Source organism: Macaca thibetana, chromosome 13 (assembly GCF_024542745.1).
Source record: "Macaca thibetana thibetana isolate TM-01 chromosome 13, ASM2454274v1, whole genome shotgun sequence".
NCBI classification, from domain to species: Eukaryota; Metazoa; Chordata; class Mammalia; order Primates; family Cercopithecidae; genus Macaca; species Macaca thibetana.
Genome location: NC_065590.1, coordinates 77,893,350 through 77,915,221, shown reverse-complemented (window position 1 = coordinate 77,915,221; position 21,872 = coordinate 77,893,350). Strand labels below are relative to the sequence as shown.

The 21,872-nt window shown below is 46.5% G+C and overlaps 2 protein-coding genes across 2 annotated transcripts in view; one reads left to right on the top strand and one right to left on the bottom strand.

The window, feature by feature from the left end:
* The window catches only part of ALK (ALK receptor tyrosine kinase), a 752,296-nt gene that overhangs the window by 140,392 nt on the left and 590,032 nt on the right, over nucleotides 1-21,872 (bottom strand). The window contains 2 exon segments of the mRNA XM_050754032.1: nucleotides 4,709-4,802; nucleotides 4,804-4,841. Coding sequence (XP_050609989.1) covers nucleotides 4,709-4,802; nucleotides 4,804-4,841 — 132 coding nt within the window.
* The window catches only part of LOC126933840 (protein FAM136A-like), an 879,973-nt gene that overhangs the window by 310,875 nt on the left and 547,226 nt on the right, over nucleotides 1-21,872 (top strand). The gene's annotated exons all lie outside the window — the stretch shown is intronic.

Genomic DNA, 21,872 nt, shown 5'->3' with positions numbered 1-21,872 from the left:
AAACTCATCAGGGCAGTGTACTCAGCCAGAAGCCACTCCTGAGGAAGCTGGTGGGGTTAAGGTTAAGAGTCAGAACAAAGACCCCTGTGGATTAGGCTGCAACTGGGAAATCACTACTAAGGGCAATTGCTGAGCAAAAGGTTGGCCCACAGGGTTGGCTCTAATGGTATCAACTCATCCTCTAATCATCCTTTTCTCTTCCCATCCGCCCCAAGCTCCTACTCAGTCAGCACATTGGAGGACTTCAAAACTTATCTGCTGAACAAAATGGGAGTGGGCTCAATCCTCTAACTCTTTGCCACTCAAAATGTGGTCCAGGGACCAGCTGCAGCCTCATCACCTATGAATCTGTAAAATGCGTGGAATCTCAGGCCTTGCCCCAACCCACTGAATCAGAATCTGCATTTTTAAGAGGCTCCCTTAGTGACTCCTGTGCACCTCAAATTTGGAGAAGCACTGTTCTAACCAACCCCTTTCTTGGGCTGTAGCCAGTTATTTCATTGGCTGCATGGCCAAATAGCGCTGTGGGTAGGTCAATCAATCCCGCAACATTTGGCAATTATGACACCTGATTCCACTCTAAGAGAGACAAATTGGTAGAGTCATGGAGCTGTGACCTCAGCAGCAGCTGTGGGAGCTGCCAAGTATAAACTCCAGGCCAAATGACACTACTTCTTTTCCTTCCCGTGTGACAACTCTGTTAACATTTTTGATAAATATGTGCTATACATTTTCTTGAAAATATACAGTCATGGGAAAAAATGCTAGAAGAAATACATCAAAATATTATAGTTATCTCTGAATGTTTGAGAGGGAGGATTATGGGCGATAGTTATTTTCTCTTGTGTACATTTCTAGATTTTCTGCATTTTACAACCAGTATGTTTTGTCTTACAATAAAGAAATACACTTTGAAAACACTGTTTTTGCCTGGCAGGAAGAGTATCCCCAGCACATGAGATTATCGAGTCCATGGGGAAAAAGTGATCTGTCTGCAATACTCAGTGAATCACTGACCCATCCAGGGAATGAAGTGGGGACACCTGGCCCCTTTCTGGGGCGCCACATGCCATCAAGGCCATTGGCCAGAACACACAGAGAGTCACGAAGACCCCCTTCAGTGCATTACAGCATCTGGGATCTCTCACTTGGATTTGGCCATGTTTAATTAGAAATGCAGGAGTGGCTGTGTTGGAGAGAGGACCAAGAGTAGTGTGTTGGGTTGTGGGTTTGGAAGAGAGAGTACAATGGACAGATGAGTATCATGATTGGCTAGAAAAGGGCAAGGGAATGTCCCCTCCATCTCAGGCCCTCCACTCATCTTGGACAACTCTTAGAATTTTTAAGGGCTCCAGAGAGATCCAGTCCCATTGCCCAGATTGAGTCTGGTCATCTGTTTGCAGCCCCAGCCTGTGCAGGAGACTCCCTCTGGGAAGGTGTGGTGAGTTGAGGCTGGCCCTTTGGTAGGGGGTGTTGATTAAATGTAACCTACTTTCCCCCTCCAAATTCCAACCATGGCAGGGTTTGGTCAACTACCTGACCATCCCTAACAGAGCTGCAGTGTGAACACCTGCTCAGAGGAAACATTTTAACAGGTTCCAGACCACCTGGGTAAGAGCTGGTGTAGTCAAGAATATTTTCCTATGATATTGGTGTTGATTCTGGAAACCATCCCCATGAAGAAAACAATAACATGAATAATACTGGCTAACATTTACCGAGCACTTACTTTGTGCCAGGAGCTGCTCCAAACACTTCCTACTTGTTTCTCAGACAACAGAGTGTCAGTGGGCATCACGTTACAGATGAGGAATCCGAGACCCAGAGGGGGAGGCCCATGATCTGAACCCTTCTACCCCCAGAGAAAGGCGGTAGCAGAGCCCTGGACCTCCCTGTCTCTTCCTGGCCCCTTCATCCTGGGTGTGTCTGTGGCTAGATTCAGTGCTTAGCATAGCTAAGTGCTGGAAGCTCGTGAAACAGAGTTTACCCTGCATGGTTCAGAATGTGGCTCTGAAGTCAGACTGAGCCTGAATCACTGCTCAGCTGGCTATCAGTTTGATCATGGACAACCACCTCTGCGAGCTTCAGCTTCCTTGTCTCTAACAAAGGTGGGTACAATAGCATCACACAGGAGGCTGTGAGGATGAAGCAAGTTCATACCTGAAAAGTACTGAGAACAGCTCCTGACTCATAGAGTAAAGCCTCAACAGGTAAGCTGGTGGTGTTGCTGTTGTTATCTTCATGGGAATGGTTTTCAGAGTCAACATTAGTGTGATGAGGAACACAGCAAAAATGCCAGAGAGGATAAAGCACAAAAATAAGAAAAAGGATATTTTCTAAAAGTTCTGCCAAGACCTGAGTGGGAATAACTCTCCTGAGTTGAACTTCCCTCCCAGCAGCTGCTTTCTGTAGCCAAGAACACAGTGGGGGTGTTCTCCAGGGTGGAGGGGTTACTCTGACAGCTTGTCAGAGCCGCTTTTCAAATGTGGCTGAAAAAGCCTCTGGGCCCCAGGTTCTTGCCCTCAGTGCCTGAAGCAGACTGCCCTGAAGCTTGGAGCTGGCCAGGAAACCAATAATGGTAAGCTTTGGAGTGGTGGGAAACGCCCTGAGCCTTTAGTAATGGGCTGGATCCTGAAGACTCAGGGCTCTAATCTGTCCCTGACATGCTGTGTGACCCTGAACAAGTCCACTGCCTTATCCGTGCCTTCATTTTCCCAATTGTCAATCAGGGCATGGCCTGCCTGACCTGTGTCCCAGCTGGGAGGTGGCTATCAAAAAACTTGAAAAAGGTAATCATGAAATCACACAGTTCAGAGGCACTGCTGGAAACATTGCAGACACAAATAAATAGACACACACAGGCGCCTGAACAGGGCATTGTGGGCAGGGCTGGCTTCACTTTGGGCCATATGTGTAGTGAGAACTCTATGAGAAAGGCCAGGAGCGGAACAGAACAGGGCAAGCAAAGCCCTTGCCTGTAACTCTTTGCTGAGTTTTATCTAAAAACATACAACTATTCCATTATAATTGGAAAACTTCACTTGAAAGTTTTGTATAAAAATGAAGTTTTAAAAATGGGAAAATGGATGTCTTTATTGCTTAATTTAAATTAGAATAAATGAAACCTTCTCCACCCCCACAAAGGGTCCAGATGACTAGGGACACACGGCCCTATTTTAAAAGGTATTTTGGAAACTTTCTTGCAGGCCAGTGGGGTCTGCATATCTGGGAGGTGAGGCATTTGCTCCGGTTCTGGGCCCCACCCCAGGCACCATTCTGCCTCATCCTTCCCCAGTCCTGTCTCGATTTCACTCTCCGTCCCTGTGTGGAGCTTTCAGTGCTTTGAGGGAAGATGCCAAGTTATTCATCTCTGCTTCGGGATCTGGCACGTTTTCCAGCTCCCTGTAGGTATTCTGCAAGTGTTGGTTGTTTCCTGGCAAAAACATCAAGGGCTCTGGAGTGATTACTTCTGGAAAGGCAGCTGCGGGGAGCACCATGTTCAATGCAGGAGCACCATGTTCAATGCAGGAGCACCAGTTGGGAGTCTGCTCCGCCCCGACTGCCAGTGGGGCCTCGGCAGTTTGTTTTCCCCTATGGAGTCCAAGTTTCCCAACTCATTCTTTCCTCTCATCAACAAAGAGTCAGTGAGCACCAACGCTGTGCCAGGAATCATGAGAGGTATTGCTACAGCAAAGACGACCAGACTCAAACCACCCACAGAGAGGAAGAGAGACACAGAAATCACCTCCATAACACATAATGGATGCATGCCCACTAGGATGGCTAAAACTAAAAAGACAGATAATATGACATGTTGGCAAAGATATGGAGAAAGTAGGCCCCTCGTAGGCTGCTAAATGCCCAGAATAGGCAAATCTATAGAAATAAAGATTGGTGGTTGGTTCAGGCCAATGGCAGGGGGGTTGGAGCAAAATGGGGAGAGAGACTATGGGTTTCTTTTTGGGGTGATAAAAATGTTCTAAAATAAAATTGTGATGATGGTTGAACAACCCTGTGACTACATGGAAAACAGGGAATTGTACACTTGAAGTGGGCAAATTGTATATGAATTGTATCTCAAAGCTATTCATGAAAAGTAATGGCAGTGATGATATTTGGATGGATCTACTGGATTATGGGGGAAGGGTCCAGAGGGAGAAGAACCAACAGTACTTGTGGGGGACCGTCAGGGAGACTTTCTGAAAGAATCGACTCAGGGTGAGTCTTGAAGTAGATGTGACTCGAGAAAGGAAAGGGGAGACCATGTGAGCAAAGCCATGGAGGCATGAAGGATCTGGAAGGTGGTTCCATATGGCCGGAGCTGGGGTGCATGGAGGAGGGAGAGGATGAGGGCAGGTGGGGAATGAGGCTTGGAAGGGGAGGGAAGTCTAGGCATGGAGGACTTCCAATGTCACATTAGAGCTGGGCTTTATCCTGCACGTTTTCTCTGTGCCTTAAGGATGCTGACAGCATAACTTATAAGATTTTGTTTGGTTCTTGACTTACATGACTATGGACCAGGTTATTTCTAGACCACAAATCTTAGCTCTGCCTCTTGAAGACTGTGTGGCTTTGTCATGAGAGGAGTCACAAGTGTCATTGGATATCGGGAAGGCTGTCCATGCTCTCATGCCGGGGGTAATGGGGACAATAGGGGTTATGAGCATGGTCTGGGCTGGGGCAGGGTGGGGTAGCCCCATCTACTCACGGCATATCTGGCTCTCGTCTTCTCCCTGGGCGCAGTCCTGGTGGAAGTCACAGGCCTGCCCAAGCTGGAGGACTGTCCCATTCCAACAAGTGAAAGGAGCTCTGCAGGGCCATCTTGGAGCCTGGGGATGTTCCTGGAGAGCACACAGACACACAACCATGGTGAGTTTGCATGGTGCCAGGCACCAGCTGGCCTGATGGGTTGGTCCCGTGGGCAGGCTGTAGGGACAGCATTATCCCGCCCTGCCATTCACATCCCAAGGCCTGACTGAGCCATCTGCATCTCCATCTGGCCACACCCAGGGCAAACACCAGCAGGTGAGAGGGATCAAAACCCCTTATGCTCATCCATGGCCTGCTGGGGTATCTTACTTTCTAGGATGGTGAGCAGCAGAGTGGTCCATGTTCCCTCCACGACATTCCCCCTCGGGGGTCCTCAAACCTATGACTTTAGTGTGCCAAGTGGATGGCCTCCAGGTGGAGTCTCACCTGTACAGACAGCTCCACCCTCAAGGTCAAATTTGGGGTACCAAGAGGTGGATCTGGTCTAGTGCATGTCCCCCATGTTCTTGACCCCAGGTTCGACCACTGGAGTGACATTGAGAAGATTCAAGAAAGATGCAGCACTTTCTGTTCTGGAATGCAAAGAATACCATCATGCAAGCCTGGGCCTCAGATCTGGACTTGGCTTCTCCTGCCTTGCTGTGTGAAGCTGACCATGTCCCTTCTCTGTGTGGTCCCTGTCCCCTCCTCTATCAAAGGAGGGATTTCTATTAGATTGTGAAGGTTTGCTCTAGTCTGAAATTGTTAGATAATTAATTTTATCCAGAGGGGGAAGGGACGGGGGCAGTTTATAATGAGCATACACAGTTATTAGTTTCTGGATTAAGAACAATACATTTTGATAATGAATTAACCTGTGACCACTCACATCTTTGCAGGCCCCAGAGATTCAGACAACAGGAAGGAGAAGGCTGGCCTGGCTTAGCCTCCCTGACCAAATGGAGGGCTTTGCCTGGGAACCACCTCACAAGAGCCTGGCTGGTGCCTCCTGCTACTCAGCTCTTGGCTGGTGTCAGATGGGGAGCCTCTGGCCCCTGTGGAGATGAGCAGGTAGGGCTCACCTGGGTCAACACCCCACGTGTGCCTGCTCTACCCTCTGCCTTGTTTTCTAGCTCTATCCCAGTCATAGCTGGTGCTAAACCCATCTCAGTGCTCGGGGCAGTGGGGGGAAGATGAACTAGGACCCCACTTGGCTAAGTCCCCCAGCCTCTCTGAGCCTCACATGGGGGTGCGGCCTTTCCAACTCTGGCTGCAAATCGAACTCAACTGATTCTGATGCAGTACTCTCCAGGTTAGGTGATCTTTAATATCTAAAATTCCATGATTTCCTGGTTCAAAGGACTCTTCCCAATAGCACTGAAACTAACATGAAGCCCGACTTGTTTACTTCTGGAATTCCTCCATCTACTTTAGCACATCCGGCCCTGTGAGGAAGGTAGATAGGTCTTTTTTTTTTTTTTTTTTGAGATGGAGTCTCACTCTGTCGCCCAGGCCGGAGTACAGTGGCTGGATCTCAGCTCACTGCAAGCTCTGCTTCCTGGGTTTACACCATCCTCCTGCCTCAGCCTCCCGAGTAGCTGGGACCACAGGTGCCCGCCACCTCGCCCGGCTAGTTTTTTGTATTTTTTAGTAGAGACGGGGTTTCACCATGTTAGCCAGGATGGTCTCGATCTCCTGACCTCGTGATCCGCCCGTCTCGGCCTCCCAAAGTGCTGGGATTACAGGTTTGAGCCACTGCGCCCGGCTGACAGGTCTTGATGTCCATTTCCTAAGCGGGAGAACTGAGGTCAGAGAGGTTCAGTGGCTTATCTCAGGTCACACTGCTGGTATGTGGGATTCACACCCAGCCTCTCTGACTGTAAAGGCGCCCTCTCCATCTCATGGAAGGAGATGCTGGAGGTGGCCTTGTGCCCTCCTTTCTAGGGTAGTCCAGATAAGGCAAAGTTTGTCAGATGACAGCAGATGGGCACCCAGTGTTGTCCACCCTGTCCTCCTGCAGGGCATTCTCTGCAAATAGTGGTCATGGGAAAACAGGTCCCACTTCCTTCCAGGGAATCACATCTGCGCCCTTTCACCGGCTCTTCAAGGTCCCTGTGATCTGGGCCTAAATTGCCTTTGCCTTTCCTTCTGCCTCTCCTCATGGACTCTGTGCTGCAGAATCCCAGAGGGAGATGAACGTGGTCATGTGATGGTCATGTGATGATGCACCCCATACTCTGCTGATTGAAATCCTCCTGTCCGTACAGGTCCAGCTCACAGACACTGCCTGTGACAATCCTCACACCTTCCTCCCCACCTCCATTTGGGGAGCTGCTGGTTCCATGCAACCTGCCTCCAGAACGCTTGTGCACGATCCCATCATCTCCATCAAGTTGTTTGAGCATGGCGTTCCCTCAGCCTTAGCCAGTGCCTGGCCCCCAGGAGGGTTCATGAATTACCTGAACGTCAGGTTACCTATCTTTAGTGGGTTGAATAGCAGACCCCCAAATAGCCACATCCGAATCCCCGGGGCCTGTGAAAATGTTACTGTGGTAAAAGAGGCTTTGCTGGCGTGATTAAGAATCTTTAGCTGGAGACATTAACCTGGAATATCCTGGGTTGGGGAGTGTAGGCAACGTGATGACCAGACAAGAGAGTCAAAGTAAGAAGTAGGGACTGTGAGGGTGGAAGCAAGCGTTTGGAGTAGTGGGAGGAAGGGGTCACAAGCCAAAGGGTGCCGGCAGCCTCTGGAAGGTGGAAAAGTCAAGGAAATGATTCTCTTAGAGCCTCCAGGAGGAACCCGGCCTGCCTGACGACATGACTTTAGTTCAGTGAAACTAACTTCATACTTCTGCCCTCCAGAACTGTAAAAGAACAAATTCATGTTGCTTTATTACGTTCGTGGTAGTTTTTACAGCAGCAAAAGAGAATGAACACTCCATCGAGACCTGACTCCCGCTGAAATCCCAGACAGCCGAGGCTCCCATCATCAGGAGCCCAGAGTAGCTTTAGATCCACTGCTCAGTGCTCTAACTTGTTTTTGTGACTAGATCTTTGCGGTTCACTGGACTATTCACCTCTACCTTTTTCTTACTTACACAGAAGGAAAAACACCACCCCATTTGTCCCTTGGCCTCAAGATAGCCTAAGCAAGATTTCCCCACATAACTTATGGGTTCTAAGTGCAGGAAAATGCACAACAAAAAATTACCCTTGAACAATTCAGGTTTGGACCCACTTACACATGGATCTTTCTCAAACCAACATGAATGGAAAATACAATATTTTTGTGCTTGGCAGGGCTGACTGAGCCTGTGCAGATGTGGGGGTCCTGGAACCACTTCCCGACTGTATGGAGGCCATATTCTCAGACAAACACGCAGGATCAAAGTACAGAGGGAATGGCAGAATGAGACACAATGCTCGTTTTAGGACGTAAAATGTCAAATTCATTTTGCAGCTTTAATTCTGTGCATCAATTCTTCACCTGCCACTCATGTCCTCTTGGAAGCTGGAAGGTAAAATGCTTTCTGCACACACTGGTGCTGGTCCCGTGGAAGGTGTGGTCTCCCTGAAACAGTGGGAGGAGATCCCCTTGCCTGGGGAGCTGATGGGGCTGTGTCCCAGGAGTTAAGAGCACCCCAGAAGCAGCACCTGCTTGCTCACTAAACTTGTAACAACCAGGCCAGGGCAGTTCTGTTCTTTCTACTTAGTAGGAGAAAATGGGGAAGCCCAGTGCCTGTCCCCTCTGCCCCTCTTTCAAGGCTCAGGTATTTAGGATCACAAGAAAAGTTCTCACATTTGCTTGGTGATTTTGTTTCCAAATCACTTTTTCTTATGCCTTATCACAGGAGACCATTAAATATAGTTAAGACCTTATTACCCTCACTCCCAGCCTTGCCACAGAAAACATAAGCGAACTTAAAAATCGGCCGGGCGCGGTGGCTCACGCCTGTAATCCCAGCACTTTGGGAAGCCGTCATGGGCAGATTATGAGATCTGGTGATCAAGACCATCCTGGCTAACATGGTGAAACCCCATCTCTCTACTAAAAATACAAAATATTAGCCAGGTGTGGTGGCGGGCGTCTGTAGTCCCAGCTACTTGGGAGGCTGAGGCAAGAGAACTGCTTGAACCTGGGAGGTGGAGGTTGCAGATCACGCCATTGCATTCCAGCCTAGGAGACAAGAGTGAGACTCCATCTCAAAAAAAAAAAAAAAAAAAAGAAAAAAAATATCTGTGAGGTCTCCCTCAACCTCTTGGACAAATCTAGACTGTTTCATCCACACCTATGTCCCAGTGTGCGTAAGTGTTTCACACACCGATCACCTGTCATTCCTCAAAGAGGTCTTACAGCTTCTTTTACTTTCCTTCATTCTAAAACAGAATCCAGTTGTCTAAAGTTCAAAAGCAGGGTCAAAAGAAACACAGAAAATGCCCAGAATCCCACCACCCTGAGGCCACCATTTTTAACATCTTGGTAGATTTCTCTTTGGTTTAGTTTCTTCTGTCCATGCTTTATAAGTATGTATAGTTGTGTCATATATATAGGCCTTAAAATAATTTAGGTTGTATCACAAGCTTTTCCACAGGTTTTGACATTTTCCCATAAAAATCCTTTTTAATGGCTACAATATTGTGTGATATGTCCCATCATTTATTTAAACATTATTCATTGATTGGGCTGCTAGTCTGTTTATAATAACACTTTGAAGAATATCTTTGAGCATAAACCTTTGCCTGCACTGCAGATTATTTTCATAGGATAGATTCCCAGAAGTGGAATTACTGAATCAAAAGGTATAAACATTTTAAAGGCTCTTAACACAGATTGCCAAATTGCTTTCTAGAAGTTAATCCAATTTACACTCTCCACCAGCTGTTTTCATACATATACGTCCCTCATACTACATCATGGCCAACCCTGAGTAGTACCAGAACTTTTATTTTTAACTAAAGGTATCCCCCTGCTGTTTTATTTTAGATTTCTTTGATAGCCAGTGAAGTTGGATTTTATTTTTATTTATTTATTTATTTGTTTTTTTCGAGGCAGATTCTTACTCTGTGGCCTAGGCTGGAGTGCCGTGGCACAATCTCAGCTCACTATAACCTCTTCCTCCTGGGTTGAAGTGATTCTCCTGCCTCAGCCTCCTGAGTAGCTGGGATTACAGATGCCCACCACTATGGCTGGCTAGTTTTTATATTTTTAGTAGAGATGGGGTTTCACCATGTTGGCCAGGCTGGTCTTGAACTCCTGGCCTCAAGTGATCCGCCCACCTTTGCCTCCCAAATTGCTGGGATTACAGGCATGAGCTATTGTGCCCAGCCTCGAGGTGAATTTTTTTCTCACATTACTAGCTTTTTTTTTTCTTTTCAAATTTTTTAGGGAATTGCCAATGTATTGATTAGGTTCTTCCTGTTTTCATTCTGAGTTGTATGAGGTCATTAATAAGGATGTGAAACTATTTATTATATGCTTGACAACTTTTCCCAGTATTTTATGTATATTTTCATTCTGTTTGTAATGTATTTTGACAAACAGGCATTTTAAATTTTCTGAGACAGGGTCTCTGTCACCTAGGTTGGAGTGTCATGGCACAACCTTGGCTCATCCTAGCCTTGACCTTCCAACCTCGGGTGATCCTTCCACCTCAGCCTTTTAAATAGCTGGGAATACAGGTGTGCAGCACCGTGCATGGCTACTTTTTTTTTTTTTTGGTAGAGACGGGGCTTCACCATGTTGCTCAGGCTGGTCTCGAATTCCTGGTCTCAAGCGATCCTCCTGCCTCAGCCTCCCAAAGTGCTAGGATTACAGGTGTGAGCCACTGCACCCAGCCTGAAATTTTCATATGATGCCACCCTATTGATATTTTCCTTGGTGATTTCCTCTTCTGTATGGATGCTTACAGAGTTTGTTCCATGTGGGATCAGTAGGTCACATGTGGGTTACGCTTTGGAATCTTTGGCTTGCCTTCTTCTCTGGGGACACCTTCCACCAACTCCTCCCCTTTTGGCACTGGGGATTCTAGATCTCACCACCTAATATCTGCCATTTTCATGGATTCTCCCCTCCATAAATGGCTCTTTCCCTTGGGTACATTACTTCTTACAATTAATGTGGTAGACACTCTGCTGTATATCATTACTATGGCTTGTATGCCTGACTTCCTCATCCAGCTGCAGTTGACTTGAAGGGAGGTGTCAAGTCTCACCTTCAAGAGCCTCAGACAGTGTCTGGTATAAAGATCTCAATTCTCCCTATTTGGGAATTGAACTGATCCTGTGTATTAGCTGGGGAAGGTCTCATTACGCCCATTTGATAGTTGAGAATACCAAAGCTCCGAGTGGTTACTGGTTGGCTGAGGGACTGCTGGAAACCCACAGATTTGGATCCCTTGTTCTCTATTATTGATGCAGCTTCCAAGGAGTGGTGGTGGTGGGCATGGAAGGTCAGGCTGTCAGCATCCCTGCCCTTCACCCACACACCTCGACAAAGGAAGGAGGTCCAGGAGCAGGAGCCAGTGTGGCTTCCACTCTCCGATGCCCTGGATTTTGTCCCCCAGACCTGTCTTCCCAGGTGGAAGCACAGCAGCAGCCCAGAGGTGCCTATGTTTCAGCACTGCTACCAACTCTGCCCAGCCTCCCTCCCCGACTGGAGACTTCCAGGCTCCCCGGCACAGCCTCCTCCGTCCCACAGGGAGCTTTATGCTGGCGGGAGAGTCAATTAGATGGATGCCTGGTACTGTGATCTCTACTGCCAGCCCAAACCCCAAACTAATGAGGCACAACAAAAAACAACGCTCTGTCTTCTCAAGTTCTGTTTATGGGACCCATAAATTCCAAGAAGAAAAGTATCCTTGGTGAATGATTTTAATCAAGGGCCTGAGTTCCCAAACAGCATCTTCTCTGCGGTTGTAAAATGATCGTTCTGGCCTGTGGTGTAGAGTACCCTGAGGCCCCGGCTGGTCACAGCCTGCAGAGCAGCGAGGAAAGGCAGTGGCTTGGACGTGAAGAGCCAGCTCCCGTTTCCCATCATGACTTCTGATGCCTTCTGCCCATGTGGTTCCTGGTAACCACTGAAACCCCTAAATGCTCTAATAGGCAAAAGTAAGGGAGATCTGAGATCAAGCCACTCTGGGAAGAGTCGGTGCTTGGGGATCTTTTATTAGTAAGGGTCCTTTCTATGGGTATTTACATATTAGCCTTTGAAATGGCACTTCCCCTAGACTGACAAAGTAAATCAGAGGGGGTTATCTTTATATAGCATTTTAATAGCTTACGATGTATTTTCTTTACCCTTCATTTGAATCTCACAAAAAACTGGAAGGACAGTTATTAATATTTTCATCTGATTAATCAGAAGATTGAGGATGTGAAAGCCTACACAATGCACAGAGAAATGATTTTTAGACAATAAAGCACTACAAAAGGTAACCAGTGACTTACTGGGTACTTGGCAAGTGGTCTCACAGCTAGTAAACCACAGACAGGGGCCCAGGACCTGGTCAGATGATCCCAGCTCCAGTTCCTCTCCCATGACTCAGATTAAATTGTCTTCTAGGAGAGGCTCCCTGACTGCCCATGGGAGTCACTTGGGAAGTGAGAAATATTTTTGGCGTTCAGGCCAATGAAATCAGTATCTCTGGAGGACAGACCCTTGGTATTGGTGGTTTTAAAAGTTCCAGGCGCTGTGGCCCACGCATTTTGCGGGGCTGAGGCAGGTGGATTGCTTGTGGTCAGGAGTTCGAAACCAGCCTGACCAACATAGTGAAACCCCATCTCTACAAAAAATACAAAAATTAGCTGGGCGTGGTGGTGGGCACCTGTAATCCCAGCTACTTGGGAGGCTGAGGCAGGAGAATCCCTTGAACCTGGGAGGCGGAGGTTGCAGTGAGCCGAGATCATGTCACTGCACTCCAGCCTGGGTGACAGTGTGAGACTGTCTCAAAAAACAAACAAACAACAACGACAAAAAACTGTTCCTTGGGCAATTCTCAGGGGCATATGGTTGAGTATCATTTCCTTGGAGGCCTGGAGATCTTGGGCTGAGATGCTTCTGTATCAAGGGTGGGTTCTTCACCTTTACTATCTTCACTGTTGATCTCAAATCCTGTTTCCAAGGCCCCTTCCATCTCTGATGTCCTGTTCTGGGCAGTAGCTGTTGGTGGCTACATGTTTATGAGGTTGATGGGATAGAGTTAGTGTCAACTTTATGAATGCTGGCTGTTGTTAATGACTCTCCCCTGAAGCCTTCTCCCCTCCGGGGCATCTTTCCAAAGCCACACACCCAGCAAACTTGCCTCTCAGTGGAATTTCCTGTCTCAGTCATCTGTCACTTGCATCCTGGAACATCTCTCCTGAAACAGCATGCCACATTTCTTTGCCCATTTATCTCCTCTCTAGATATAGTAGAAATTAGTTCAGATTTGCACTGGAGACACACTTGGCCCAGGTCAGGTTACGTGAATTGCTGTTCTACACCGCAGGTGATTTATTGGGTTCACTCACTGAGAATGATGCCTCTTCCCTAATTGTGCATTCCAAACAGAAACCCACGCATCCTCTGCTCCTTCAATCATGTTTTAGAGATTTGATGCTACAAAACCTACACAATTCTCCCAACTCAAATTTCTTTTTTTAAACGAATGTCAAATTTTAGGGTGCTTAATTTTTAATTAGGGTGATTTATGTGTCATTTTAAAAAGGCACATTTCTATCAGCTTTCTGGCCATCTCCCACCTGCTTGCTCTTGCCTAACTAATGACACTCATTAAAGGAGGAAATCTGAGTGCTCCTTTGGTGAGAAGAGGGTCTTGCTCTTCAATTAAAGTGAGGGGAGATGACACACGGAGGAACCTGGTGTCTAGGGGACTCAGGTCAAGCCTGGGGCTGGAGCTGAAGTCCAGGGGACTGGGCCATGATCTGGACTAGGCAAATCAGGCTCTCAAGGGTAAACAGCCTGAAGACATGAAAATGGATGGTGACATGATGAGAATGTAGTCAAGTGCACAGACTAACAGCTGCAGATCCCTTTCTGACCTTAATGGGGGTATTGGAAGGCCTAAGAACTGTGTAAATTAAGCCTGGCAGAGACACCAGTCCTGCTGAGGGCTTTGGGCCTCATAAATTGTAGTGTGGACAACCTCATTAAAGAACTGGCATCTTGGGTTTCTACTACTTGAAATGTGAATCAGCGAGGAGCGGGTCTCACTATGGATGGCTGCTGGTGGGTTGGGTAAGAAATCATGATTCTGGGAAGTGGGAGAGTTAGTTTGAGGCCTAGCCTTGCCACCAGTCCTCTGGGACCATGAGCAAGTCTCTTTCTCTCTGGGCTTCAGTTTCCTTCTTTGTAAGCCCTCTAAAGCCAGCCATTCATAGTTGCCATGGGCTTAGGCTGTTGCGTTAATGGTGTGTCCACACACGCCTATATCAGAACCACGCAGGAGCTTCCTGGGCCTGACTTCAATCCTACTGAATCAGAGGATCTGGGTGGGGGGCCTGGAAAAAGCAGGTGCCACAGGCTCTCTGGCTGATGATTGAGTACAGCCAAGTCTGAGAACCTCTGGTTCCTGAGAAATGGATCATTAGTTCCTTCTCCTCGCAGAGGAATTCCAAGACTTCCAGCACCTCTCACCGCCCCCACCCTCTCATTGCAAGGATTTCCTCCTTTGTCCAGGGTTCTCAAGAGCACGTTTCACCCCTAGATTCCATGTCTGTGAATACTCTCGCAGGTCCAAGGACCCAGTTTGTTCAGTTTGTGTTGATGAGCCCCCTAAGGTGTAGAGAACATAATACTAGGCTCCAGCCCCCATCTTCTAGCTAGTGGGGTAAACACTGACACAGCTTACAGTCTTCTATAAATTGGGGATGCTGCCTAATTTACAAGATTTACGTGAGGATGAAATGAAATCGTGTGTACATAAAAGAATACATGGGTTCTTATTATGGGCTAATTTCAGAGACTATCCTAAGGGCTTTGAGAGGACCAGCTATGGAGGGTGGATGGGAAGGGGGTCAGTGAGGGGGTTACAGAGGCCAGATCTTGGGACAGACAGAACCTTTGGGTGTCCTCATGTCACATAGTAGAGGTGAGGCTCTGCCAGGTCCTTTCAGCAAAACAGTAACTGAAACAAATGCAAGAGTCATTTCCAACATAAATAATAGCTATGAAAAATAATACTTAAAATGATGGGTTTTCAGCATTAGTTGTCTCTGGAGTCACCTCACCATGGGAGTCAGTTTTCTGAGGCCAGCTCCTTTTTGGTCCTAATCCTACCATAAACCTTTGCTGGTTTCCGCAGCATTCAGTCCAAATCCCAGCTCTGCCATGTCCTTTCACATCTTTAGCTAAACATCGGGACGTGCAGTTCCTTACAGCCATTGTGTAACTTTGTTCCGTTGTCTAGAATCATCTTGATCTCAACAATTTCTGCTAACTCGGATGCCACTTTCCCCAATTGCTTGCTCTTCTCTCTTGAAGAAAGACACGCGTCTCCCTCTGGGGTGCTGATGCATACCTCTGGCTGAGCCTTGCCTCACTTTATTGGGTGTTTATATCTGCATTGCCAGCTTCTCCCACTAAATTCTAAATTCCTTAAGGCAGGGAGTCTGTGTCACTTATTTAATCTCCTAAGAGTGCCTGTCACATAGCAAGTGCTAATGTATGTAGTCAAATAATACAAACCAGATCACGGAGTTTAAATAGAAGAATGTTGTGAGGTGGGGTTCCCTTGCATTCTGCTAGGAATTACTAATTCCTTTGGGTTGCACTGCAGAAATCGCATCCACCTTTCCCAGTCTCCATTTCAATCTTTGAGCTTCTACAATGTGCCCAGCACTGGGGTGACAGTACTAAGGAAGGAGCAACATGGCAGGCGTGGTGGCTCACGCCTATAATCCCAGCACTTTGGGAGGCCGAGGCGGGCGGATCACCTGAGGTGGGGAGTTCAAGAACAGCCTGGCCAACATGGCGAAACCCCATCTCTACTAAAAATACAATAATTAGCCAGGTGTGGTGGCGTGCACCTGTGGTTCCAGCTACTTGTGAGGCTGAGGCAGGAGAATAGCTTGAACCCAGGAGGCAGAGGTTGCAGTGAACCCAGATCATGCCACTGCACTCCAGCCTGGGTGACAGAGTGAGACTCTATCTCAAAAAAAAAAAAAAAAAAAAAAAAATGATGTGCCATCTCTGTGGAGGTGATATGTGAGCTGATAGTGAAGGATGAGAGGGAATCAGCCATGAAGAAGGCTGTGGAGGAGCAGAAACTGCAAGGCTGGGGGTGTGAAAGGATGTTTCTGATCTAGAAGCAGAGCTGAGGCCAGTATAGCTCAAGAGGGTCACAGATGGTCACAGAGGGTTATGAGGGGTGGCTGCGGAGGGAGGCCGAGGCCCAACCAGGCAGGACCCTGTGGGCCATGGCAAGGAGCATGGACCTTATTTAAGGAGTTTAGACAAGTGATTGAAAAAAATCTAAGTCCTTAGAAAGATCATTCTGAGTGATTCGGGAAGAATGGATGGAGAGAAAATGGAAGTGGGCAAACCACGTGGCCGGCTGCTGTTGTAACTGACCATGTTGTAACTGACCAAGCAAGTCACAAAGGCAGCTTGAATGAGGCTGGTGACATGGAGATGGAGGGAGGTGAGTCGATATGAAGGCGACCCTGATAGGCAGAGGGCCCGAGATGATGGTGAGAGAGGACAACATAAAGGATGGCACTAGGGTGGGACCAGGGCTGCCTGACATGACAGAGCCTGTGAGGGCTGGTTTCTAACTTCCAATCCCTAGGACAAAGTCTTCATATAGATTTACTGAGAACTGCCAAGATTCCTGTAGGCCACTCGCAGGAAGGCAGAGTGCGTTTCATTTTTATGGTCAAGTTCTCCAAAAGAATTAAAAAATTTCTAATTCTTTTGTAGTCTCCATAGCCCCTTTATTTTGTTGCGTGATCCTTTCCCAAGGTTTTCCTATTCAACATTTATCTTCATTGCTTTGTTGAAAACACACACCAATAATTTTATTAGTAATATGATAAATGACCTCTGTGTACATTTTGCCATTAATCTCTCTGCAAAGTGATTGCATTTAACCATACTTCCCTGTAAAATATGTCATTTTCTCCTCATTTGTTCAGTAAACAATGCAATTTCAACTGTACCTTGGAGAATTAGTACTAATCACAAACAAATTATAGCTACTACTGAGACTGCTGCAGGGACCAGGCTTTAGATTGTGCAGCAGAGGAAGGTGCTTGGAATGAGAGCAAAGGCCGGGAGGGCTCATTCAGACTGGAGAAATGAAGACGGGAGCACCTGATCATGAGTAGTGGCCCCTTGAGGCACCTCCAATTAAGGGAGTCAAGTGGATTCAGCCCTCTTAAAGATATATAGGAAGTCATCCTGCTCCCATTGGATCCACGGTAGCCACAGTAGAAAGGCTGGCTACTTGCTAAAGAGGCAAGATAGCCACTGGGTGCTGATGCCACTGTCAATCATCATAGCAATAGTTTCCACCCTCACCACTGATTGAGTGCTTACAATGTTCTAGGTCCTGTACTGAAGGCTTTATCAGGATTATTTTATTTGGATCTTACAGTAACTCTATGAAGTAATTGCTCCCTCATTTTACTGAGAAGGAAATTGGAATCCAAATATTTGTAAGATCATTACTGAGGTCATAAGCATTGGCAGAGCTAGAGTTTTCTGTCTGTCTGGCTTGGCAGCCCACACTCTTAATCAATCTGCTAGCCCCACCAGGGTGGAAAAGGCCATTTTAGAAGCCCCAGAAATGAGCAAGAGGGAAGACTGTGGAGTGCAAGTCAGTGGAATGCCAGAGAAGAACGTGTACAACAGGCAGGAGGCAGGGCCTGAGCAAGCAAGCCAGTGTCTTGGGGACCCATGGAGGGTGGCTGCGATTTGGGAATAGGATTCCCGTCTCTCAAATGGCTAGGACATTCAGTGTTTTCAGAGGAATAATGTACCAAGTAGGTACTAAGATAAAGTCCAGGAACCTGAATATGGGCGTTCAGGGCTTGTCCCCATGAGCCAAGAGAAATGCCTCCTCCATCAGGGGTTGTTGGGGCCAAATGAGATAATTATGGAAAGTACTTTGTAAACCACCTAGTGCTAGAAAACAATTAAGATTTTATTTTTAATATTAACCATCTGACATTTACACATGATATCACTAAACTCATAAGAGGCTTCCACACCTCCATCTTTACTGAAATGTTACCTTCTCAGCAAGGCCTTCCCTGGTGGCTTTATTTAAAATCTCTCCCCTGGCCTCTAATCAAATCACAGATACTTCATCTCTCCTTTCCTTGCTACCTGTATAACTGAGCAATATACACCTTCCTTATTAGTGTTGTTGGTAGTCTGTCTCCCTGACTAGCACTCGGGATGGAGAACTTAGTGTGTATTTCACTGCTGAATCCCCAGTGCCTAGAACAACACCTGGCACCTGGGAATCTCAATAAAAGTTTCTTGAAAGAATAAGTGAATAATGCTTTTTAATACATAATTTTGGGTAGATTCAGAAGCAGGGTTTATGCTTTGTTCATAATGTAAAATTGGTACTTCAGAGGACTTCCATATAGCCCCAACTCCTATGGCTATGTGTGTACAAAGCTGGCATTTGTTAATATAAAAAGCAAATCATGTAGAAGGCTCCTTGTACTGATCATGGCCTTCTCTGTATCTAAAGACCTTGCTCAGTGCTGCCACCTCCATTCAGGATGACGGCTGCCCATTCATACCTGCAATGGGACTTGGACTGGGAAGCTGATGAAGCTGCAACCGGCATGGGCTGCTGGGAGCCACCATACATGCAGGAGAGTGATGGCTGATTTACAGTGAGTAGCGAGAGGCTGGGAGACAGTCAGTAAGGGCTTCCCAGCAGGGCACAGTGACATGTGCCTGTAGTCCTAGCTGCTTGGGAGGCTGAGGCAGAAGGATCGCTTGAGCCCAGGAGGTTGAGTCTGCAGTGAGCTATGATTGTGCCTCTGCATTCCAGCCTGGGCAACAGAGCAAGACTCCATCTCTTAAAAAACACTGCTTCCCATTCTAGGCACAAAGCCAAGTGGGAAATAGACTACAAGCTAGCAGTGTGCAGTGGATGGGACATCCTTCCAGCCAGGGGCGAGAGGAAGCAGGGTTTCCTTGGAGGAAATATAAGGAGCTTTGGTGTTATCAAATTTGATAGGCACAGTTCAGGCAAAGAAACCTGGAAAGGGGTAGAGTCCCCTATGAAAATATCAAGATCACTTGCCAAGGCTAGGAGTCAAGAACCTCTTTGTATTTTTTAGTTTTTAGTTCTTTTCTAAGCCTCTCATGTGAGGGTCTGAACTTCTCAGAACCACAAGATTGGGAGAAACCTAATGAAGAAGGAAAACTGGATGATAGGCAGGCAGGGAGGATAAATAACAACTACTAAAATAATATTCAGCCTACTATGTATCAGACATTTTTTGTATGTGTTATCGTTTACTTGATTCCTTCAATGAATATGATTGAAATATACAAGAAGATGACTGATTTAGTATGGCTACTATCAAAAAAAAAAAATAGAAAATAACAAGTGTTGGCAAAGATATAGAGAAATTTGAACCCTTGTGTGTTGTTGGTGGGAATGTAAAATGGTGTGGCTGCTATGGGAAACAATATAGCGGTTCCTCAGTATAGCTTTGAAAAAGAAATAAATTCTGACACATGCTTCAACATGGATGAAACTTGAAGACACCATGCTGAGTGAAATAAGCCAGTTTCAAAAAGAGAAATGTACGATGTCACTTACATGAGGTACCTTGTGTAGTGAAATCCATAGAGACAGCAGGTAGAACGGTGGTTATGGGGGCTGGGAAGAGGGAGGAATAGGGAGCTGTTTAAAGGGTATGGGAATCTCAGTTTGGGAAGTTAAAGTTCTGAAAATTGGTTGCACAGCAATGTTGCATATACTTAAACACTACTGAACTGTACATGTAGATATGGTTAAGATGGTCAATTTTATGTTATATTTTAGAACAATTTATGTTGTAGAACAATATTTAGAACATTTGAAAAATGACTGATTATACTGGCCTTGAAAATAAGCACTAATGAAGACTGCAGGACAGGGGAAAGTCAGTGTGGCCTACTGAGAAAAGCCTGTGGCTGAGGCCCCGTGCGGAGTTCTGGCTCTTCTCTTTCCTCTTTTAAATCCCCCTTCTGTTTGGTTTCCAGTGGAATCTACCAGTGTGTGAGGCACTGGATATAGCTTAAACTACAGTGGCCTGGCAGTGACGAAGCCTCTGAGCTAACCTGACACTACTGTGTGCTGAGTGATTTTTTTTTTTTTTTTTTTAAATTTTTATTTATTTATTTTTGAGACAGGGTCTCATTCTGTCATCCAGGCTGGAGTGCAGTGGCACGATCATGGCTCACAGCAGCTTCAAACTCCTGGGCTCAAGTGATCTTCCCATCTCAGTCTCCCAAGTAGCCTGGATCACAGGTGTGTGCCACTGCATCTGGCTAAGTAAAAAAAAAAATTTTTTTTGTAGAGATGGGGTCTCCCTATTTTGCCCAGGCTGGTCTTAAACCCTGGGCTTAAGCAATCCTCCTGCTTTAACCTCCCAAAGTGTTGAGATGATAGGCATGAGCCACTGCATCAGGCCACTTGAGTGACCTTAAACCTGGCATTAGCCTCTCTTGGCCTCAGTCTGCTCATTTGTGAAATAATGGGATTGGACCAGGTGAGCTCTGAGGGCTGTTTCTCCCCGTGCCGTGGATCAGCGTCTCAGTCAGCAGCAGGGAACAATGGAGATGAGTTTCCATGTGCAGGAAGGAGGTGTTGGGGGAGGGTCTGGTAATGGTGATACATGTGGATGACAATTTGGAAAGCATATGGGGAGACTCCCAGATCAGCTAGAATCCTCTCAGCCCTCAATCTTGCTACTAAGTACAGGCAGATGGCACAAAGGGCTGCTTCAGACTGGGCGGGTCCCCAGGTACACAAGACTCCATTTCCACTTTTGCAAGTCTTTCTCAAACACCCAGGGAGTTTCTGCCAGGTACTATATTCTCCAGAGTGAAGAGCTACTGAACAGAGTCTACAATTTCATTTAGGGAAAATAGGTGAGAAAACAGACAAGACTTGATGGGAGAAATCTCTGAGGACACCTAGAGGAAACATTCGTGCCCACAGATCTTGGACTCACTGGCCAAGTGACAGGGGCACAGACACAGGTGTCCTCTCTCAGTTCACTAAGGGTTCAGGGATGAAAGCAGTTTTGCTGTGGAACCCCTGGTAATATAAGGAAGATGCATTTTCAATGGACCTGATATAAAGTTTTAAAATTATGTGCTGACCTGAATTTCCAATGACCTTCAATTTACTGAGCATGTGCTAGAGGTGAGGAAAACAAGATTGGATTTGGAGACCGTTTTGGACCAAATTTGAATGCTGACTCGACCGTGCTTGGTCTTGTACAAGGTACTCAATTGCCTTGAGTGTCAGCCTCTATCTCACAAGGTTGTCTTGAGGTTTACAAAAACTGCAGGTGAGCCTCAGTGTCTGGTACATAGTAGGTATTCAATAAATACTAGACAATGAAGAAAACATGGTTTACAATCTTGAGGCCATCCCGTATACTAGGACAGATATTTTGACAATTAATAATAAAAACACAATAAGTGCTAAAATAGGTGTGTGTTTTGGCTGTTTCAAAACTTATCTGCAAATTCTTTAAAAATCCTCTTGAGAGGATTATTGAGAGATGGAGATTTTGGTATCCTTCTCATGAGTCGGGCAGGCTCATGACTGCTTAGACTAATAACATATGATGGAAGCCACCATGTAACTTTTGAGGCTAGATCATAAAAACGGTGCAGTGCCCTCCTTGGTCATGGATACATTTGTCCTTGGAGCCTGGAGCATGCATGTAAGAAGTTTGACTCCCTCAAGGCTACCATGCTAGAGAGGTCAGGTGTAGGCACTCTGGCGATAGTCCCAGTTGAGCTCAGCCCTCCTACCATCTTTTCCAAGGCAGTAGACATGCAAGCAAAGCCATCCTGGGGCCCACACACCATATGATCTGCCAGCTGAATCCAATACATGACCTGTCAATGCCACGTGGTGTGAAAAAGTTAC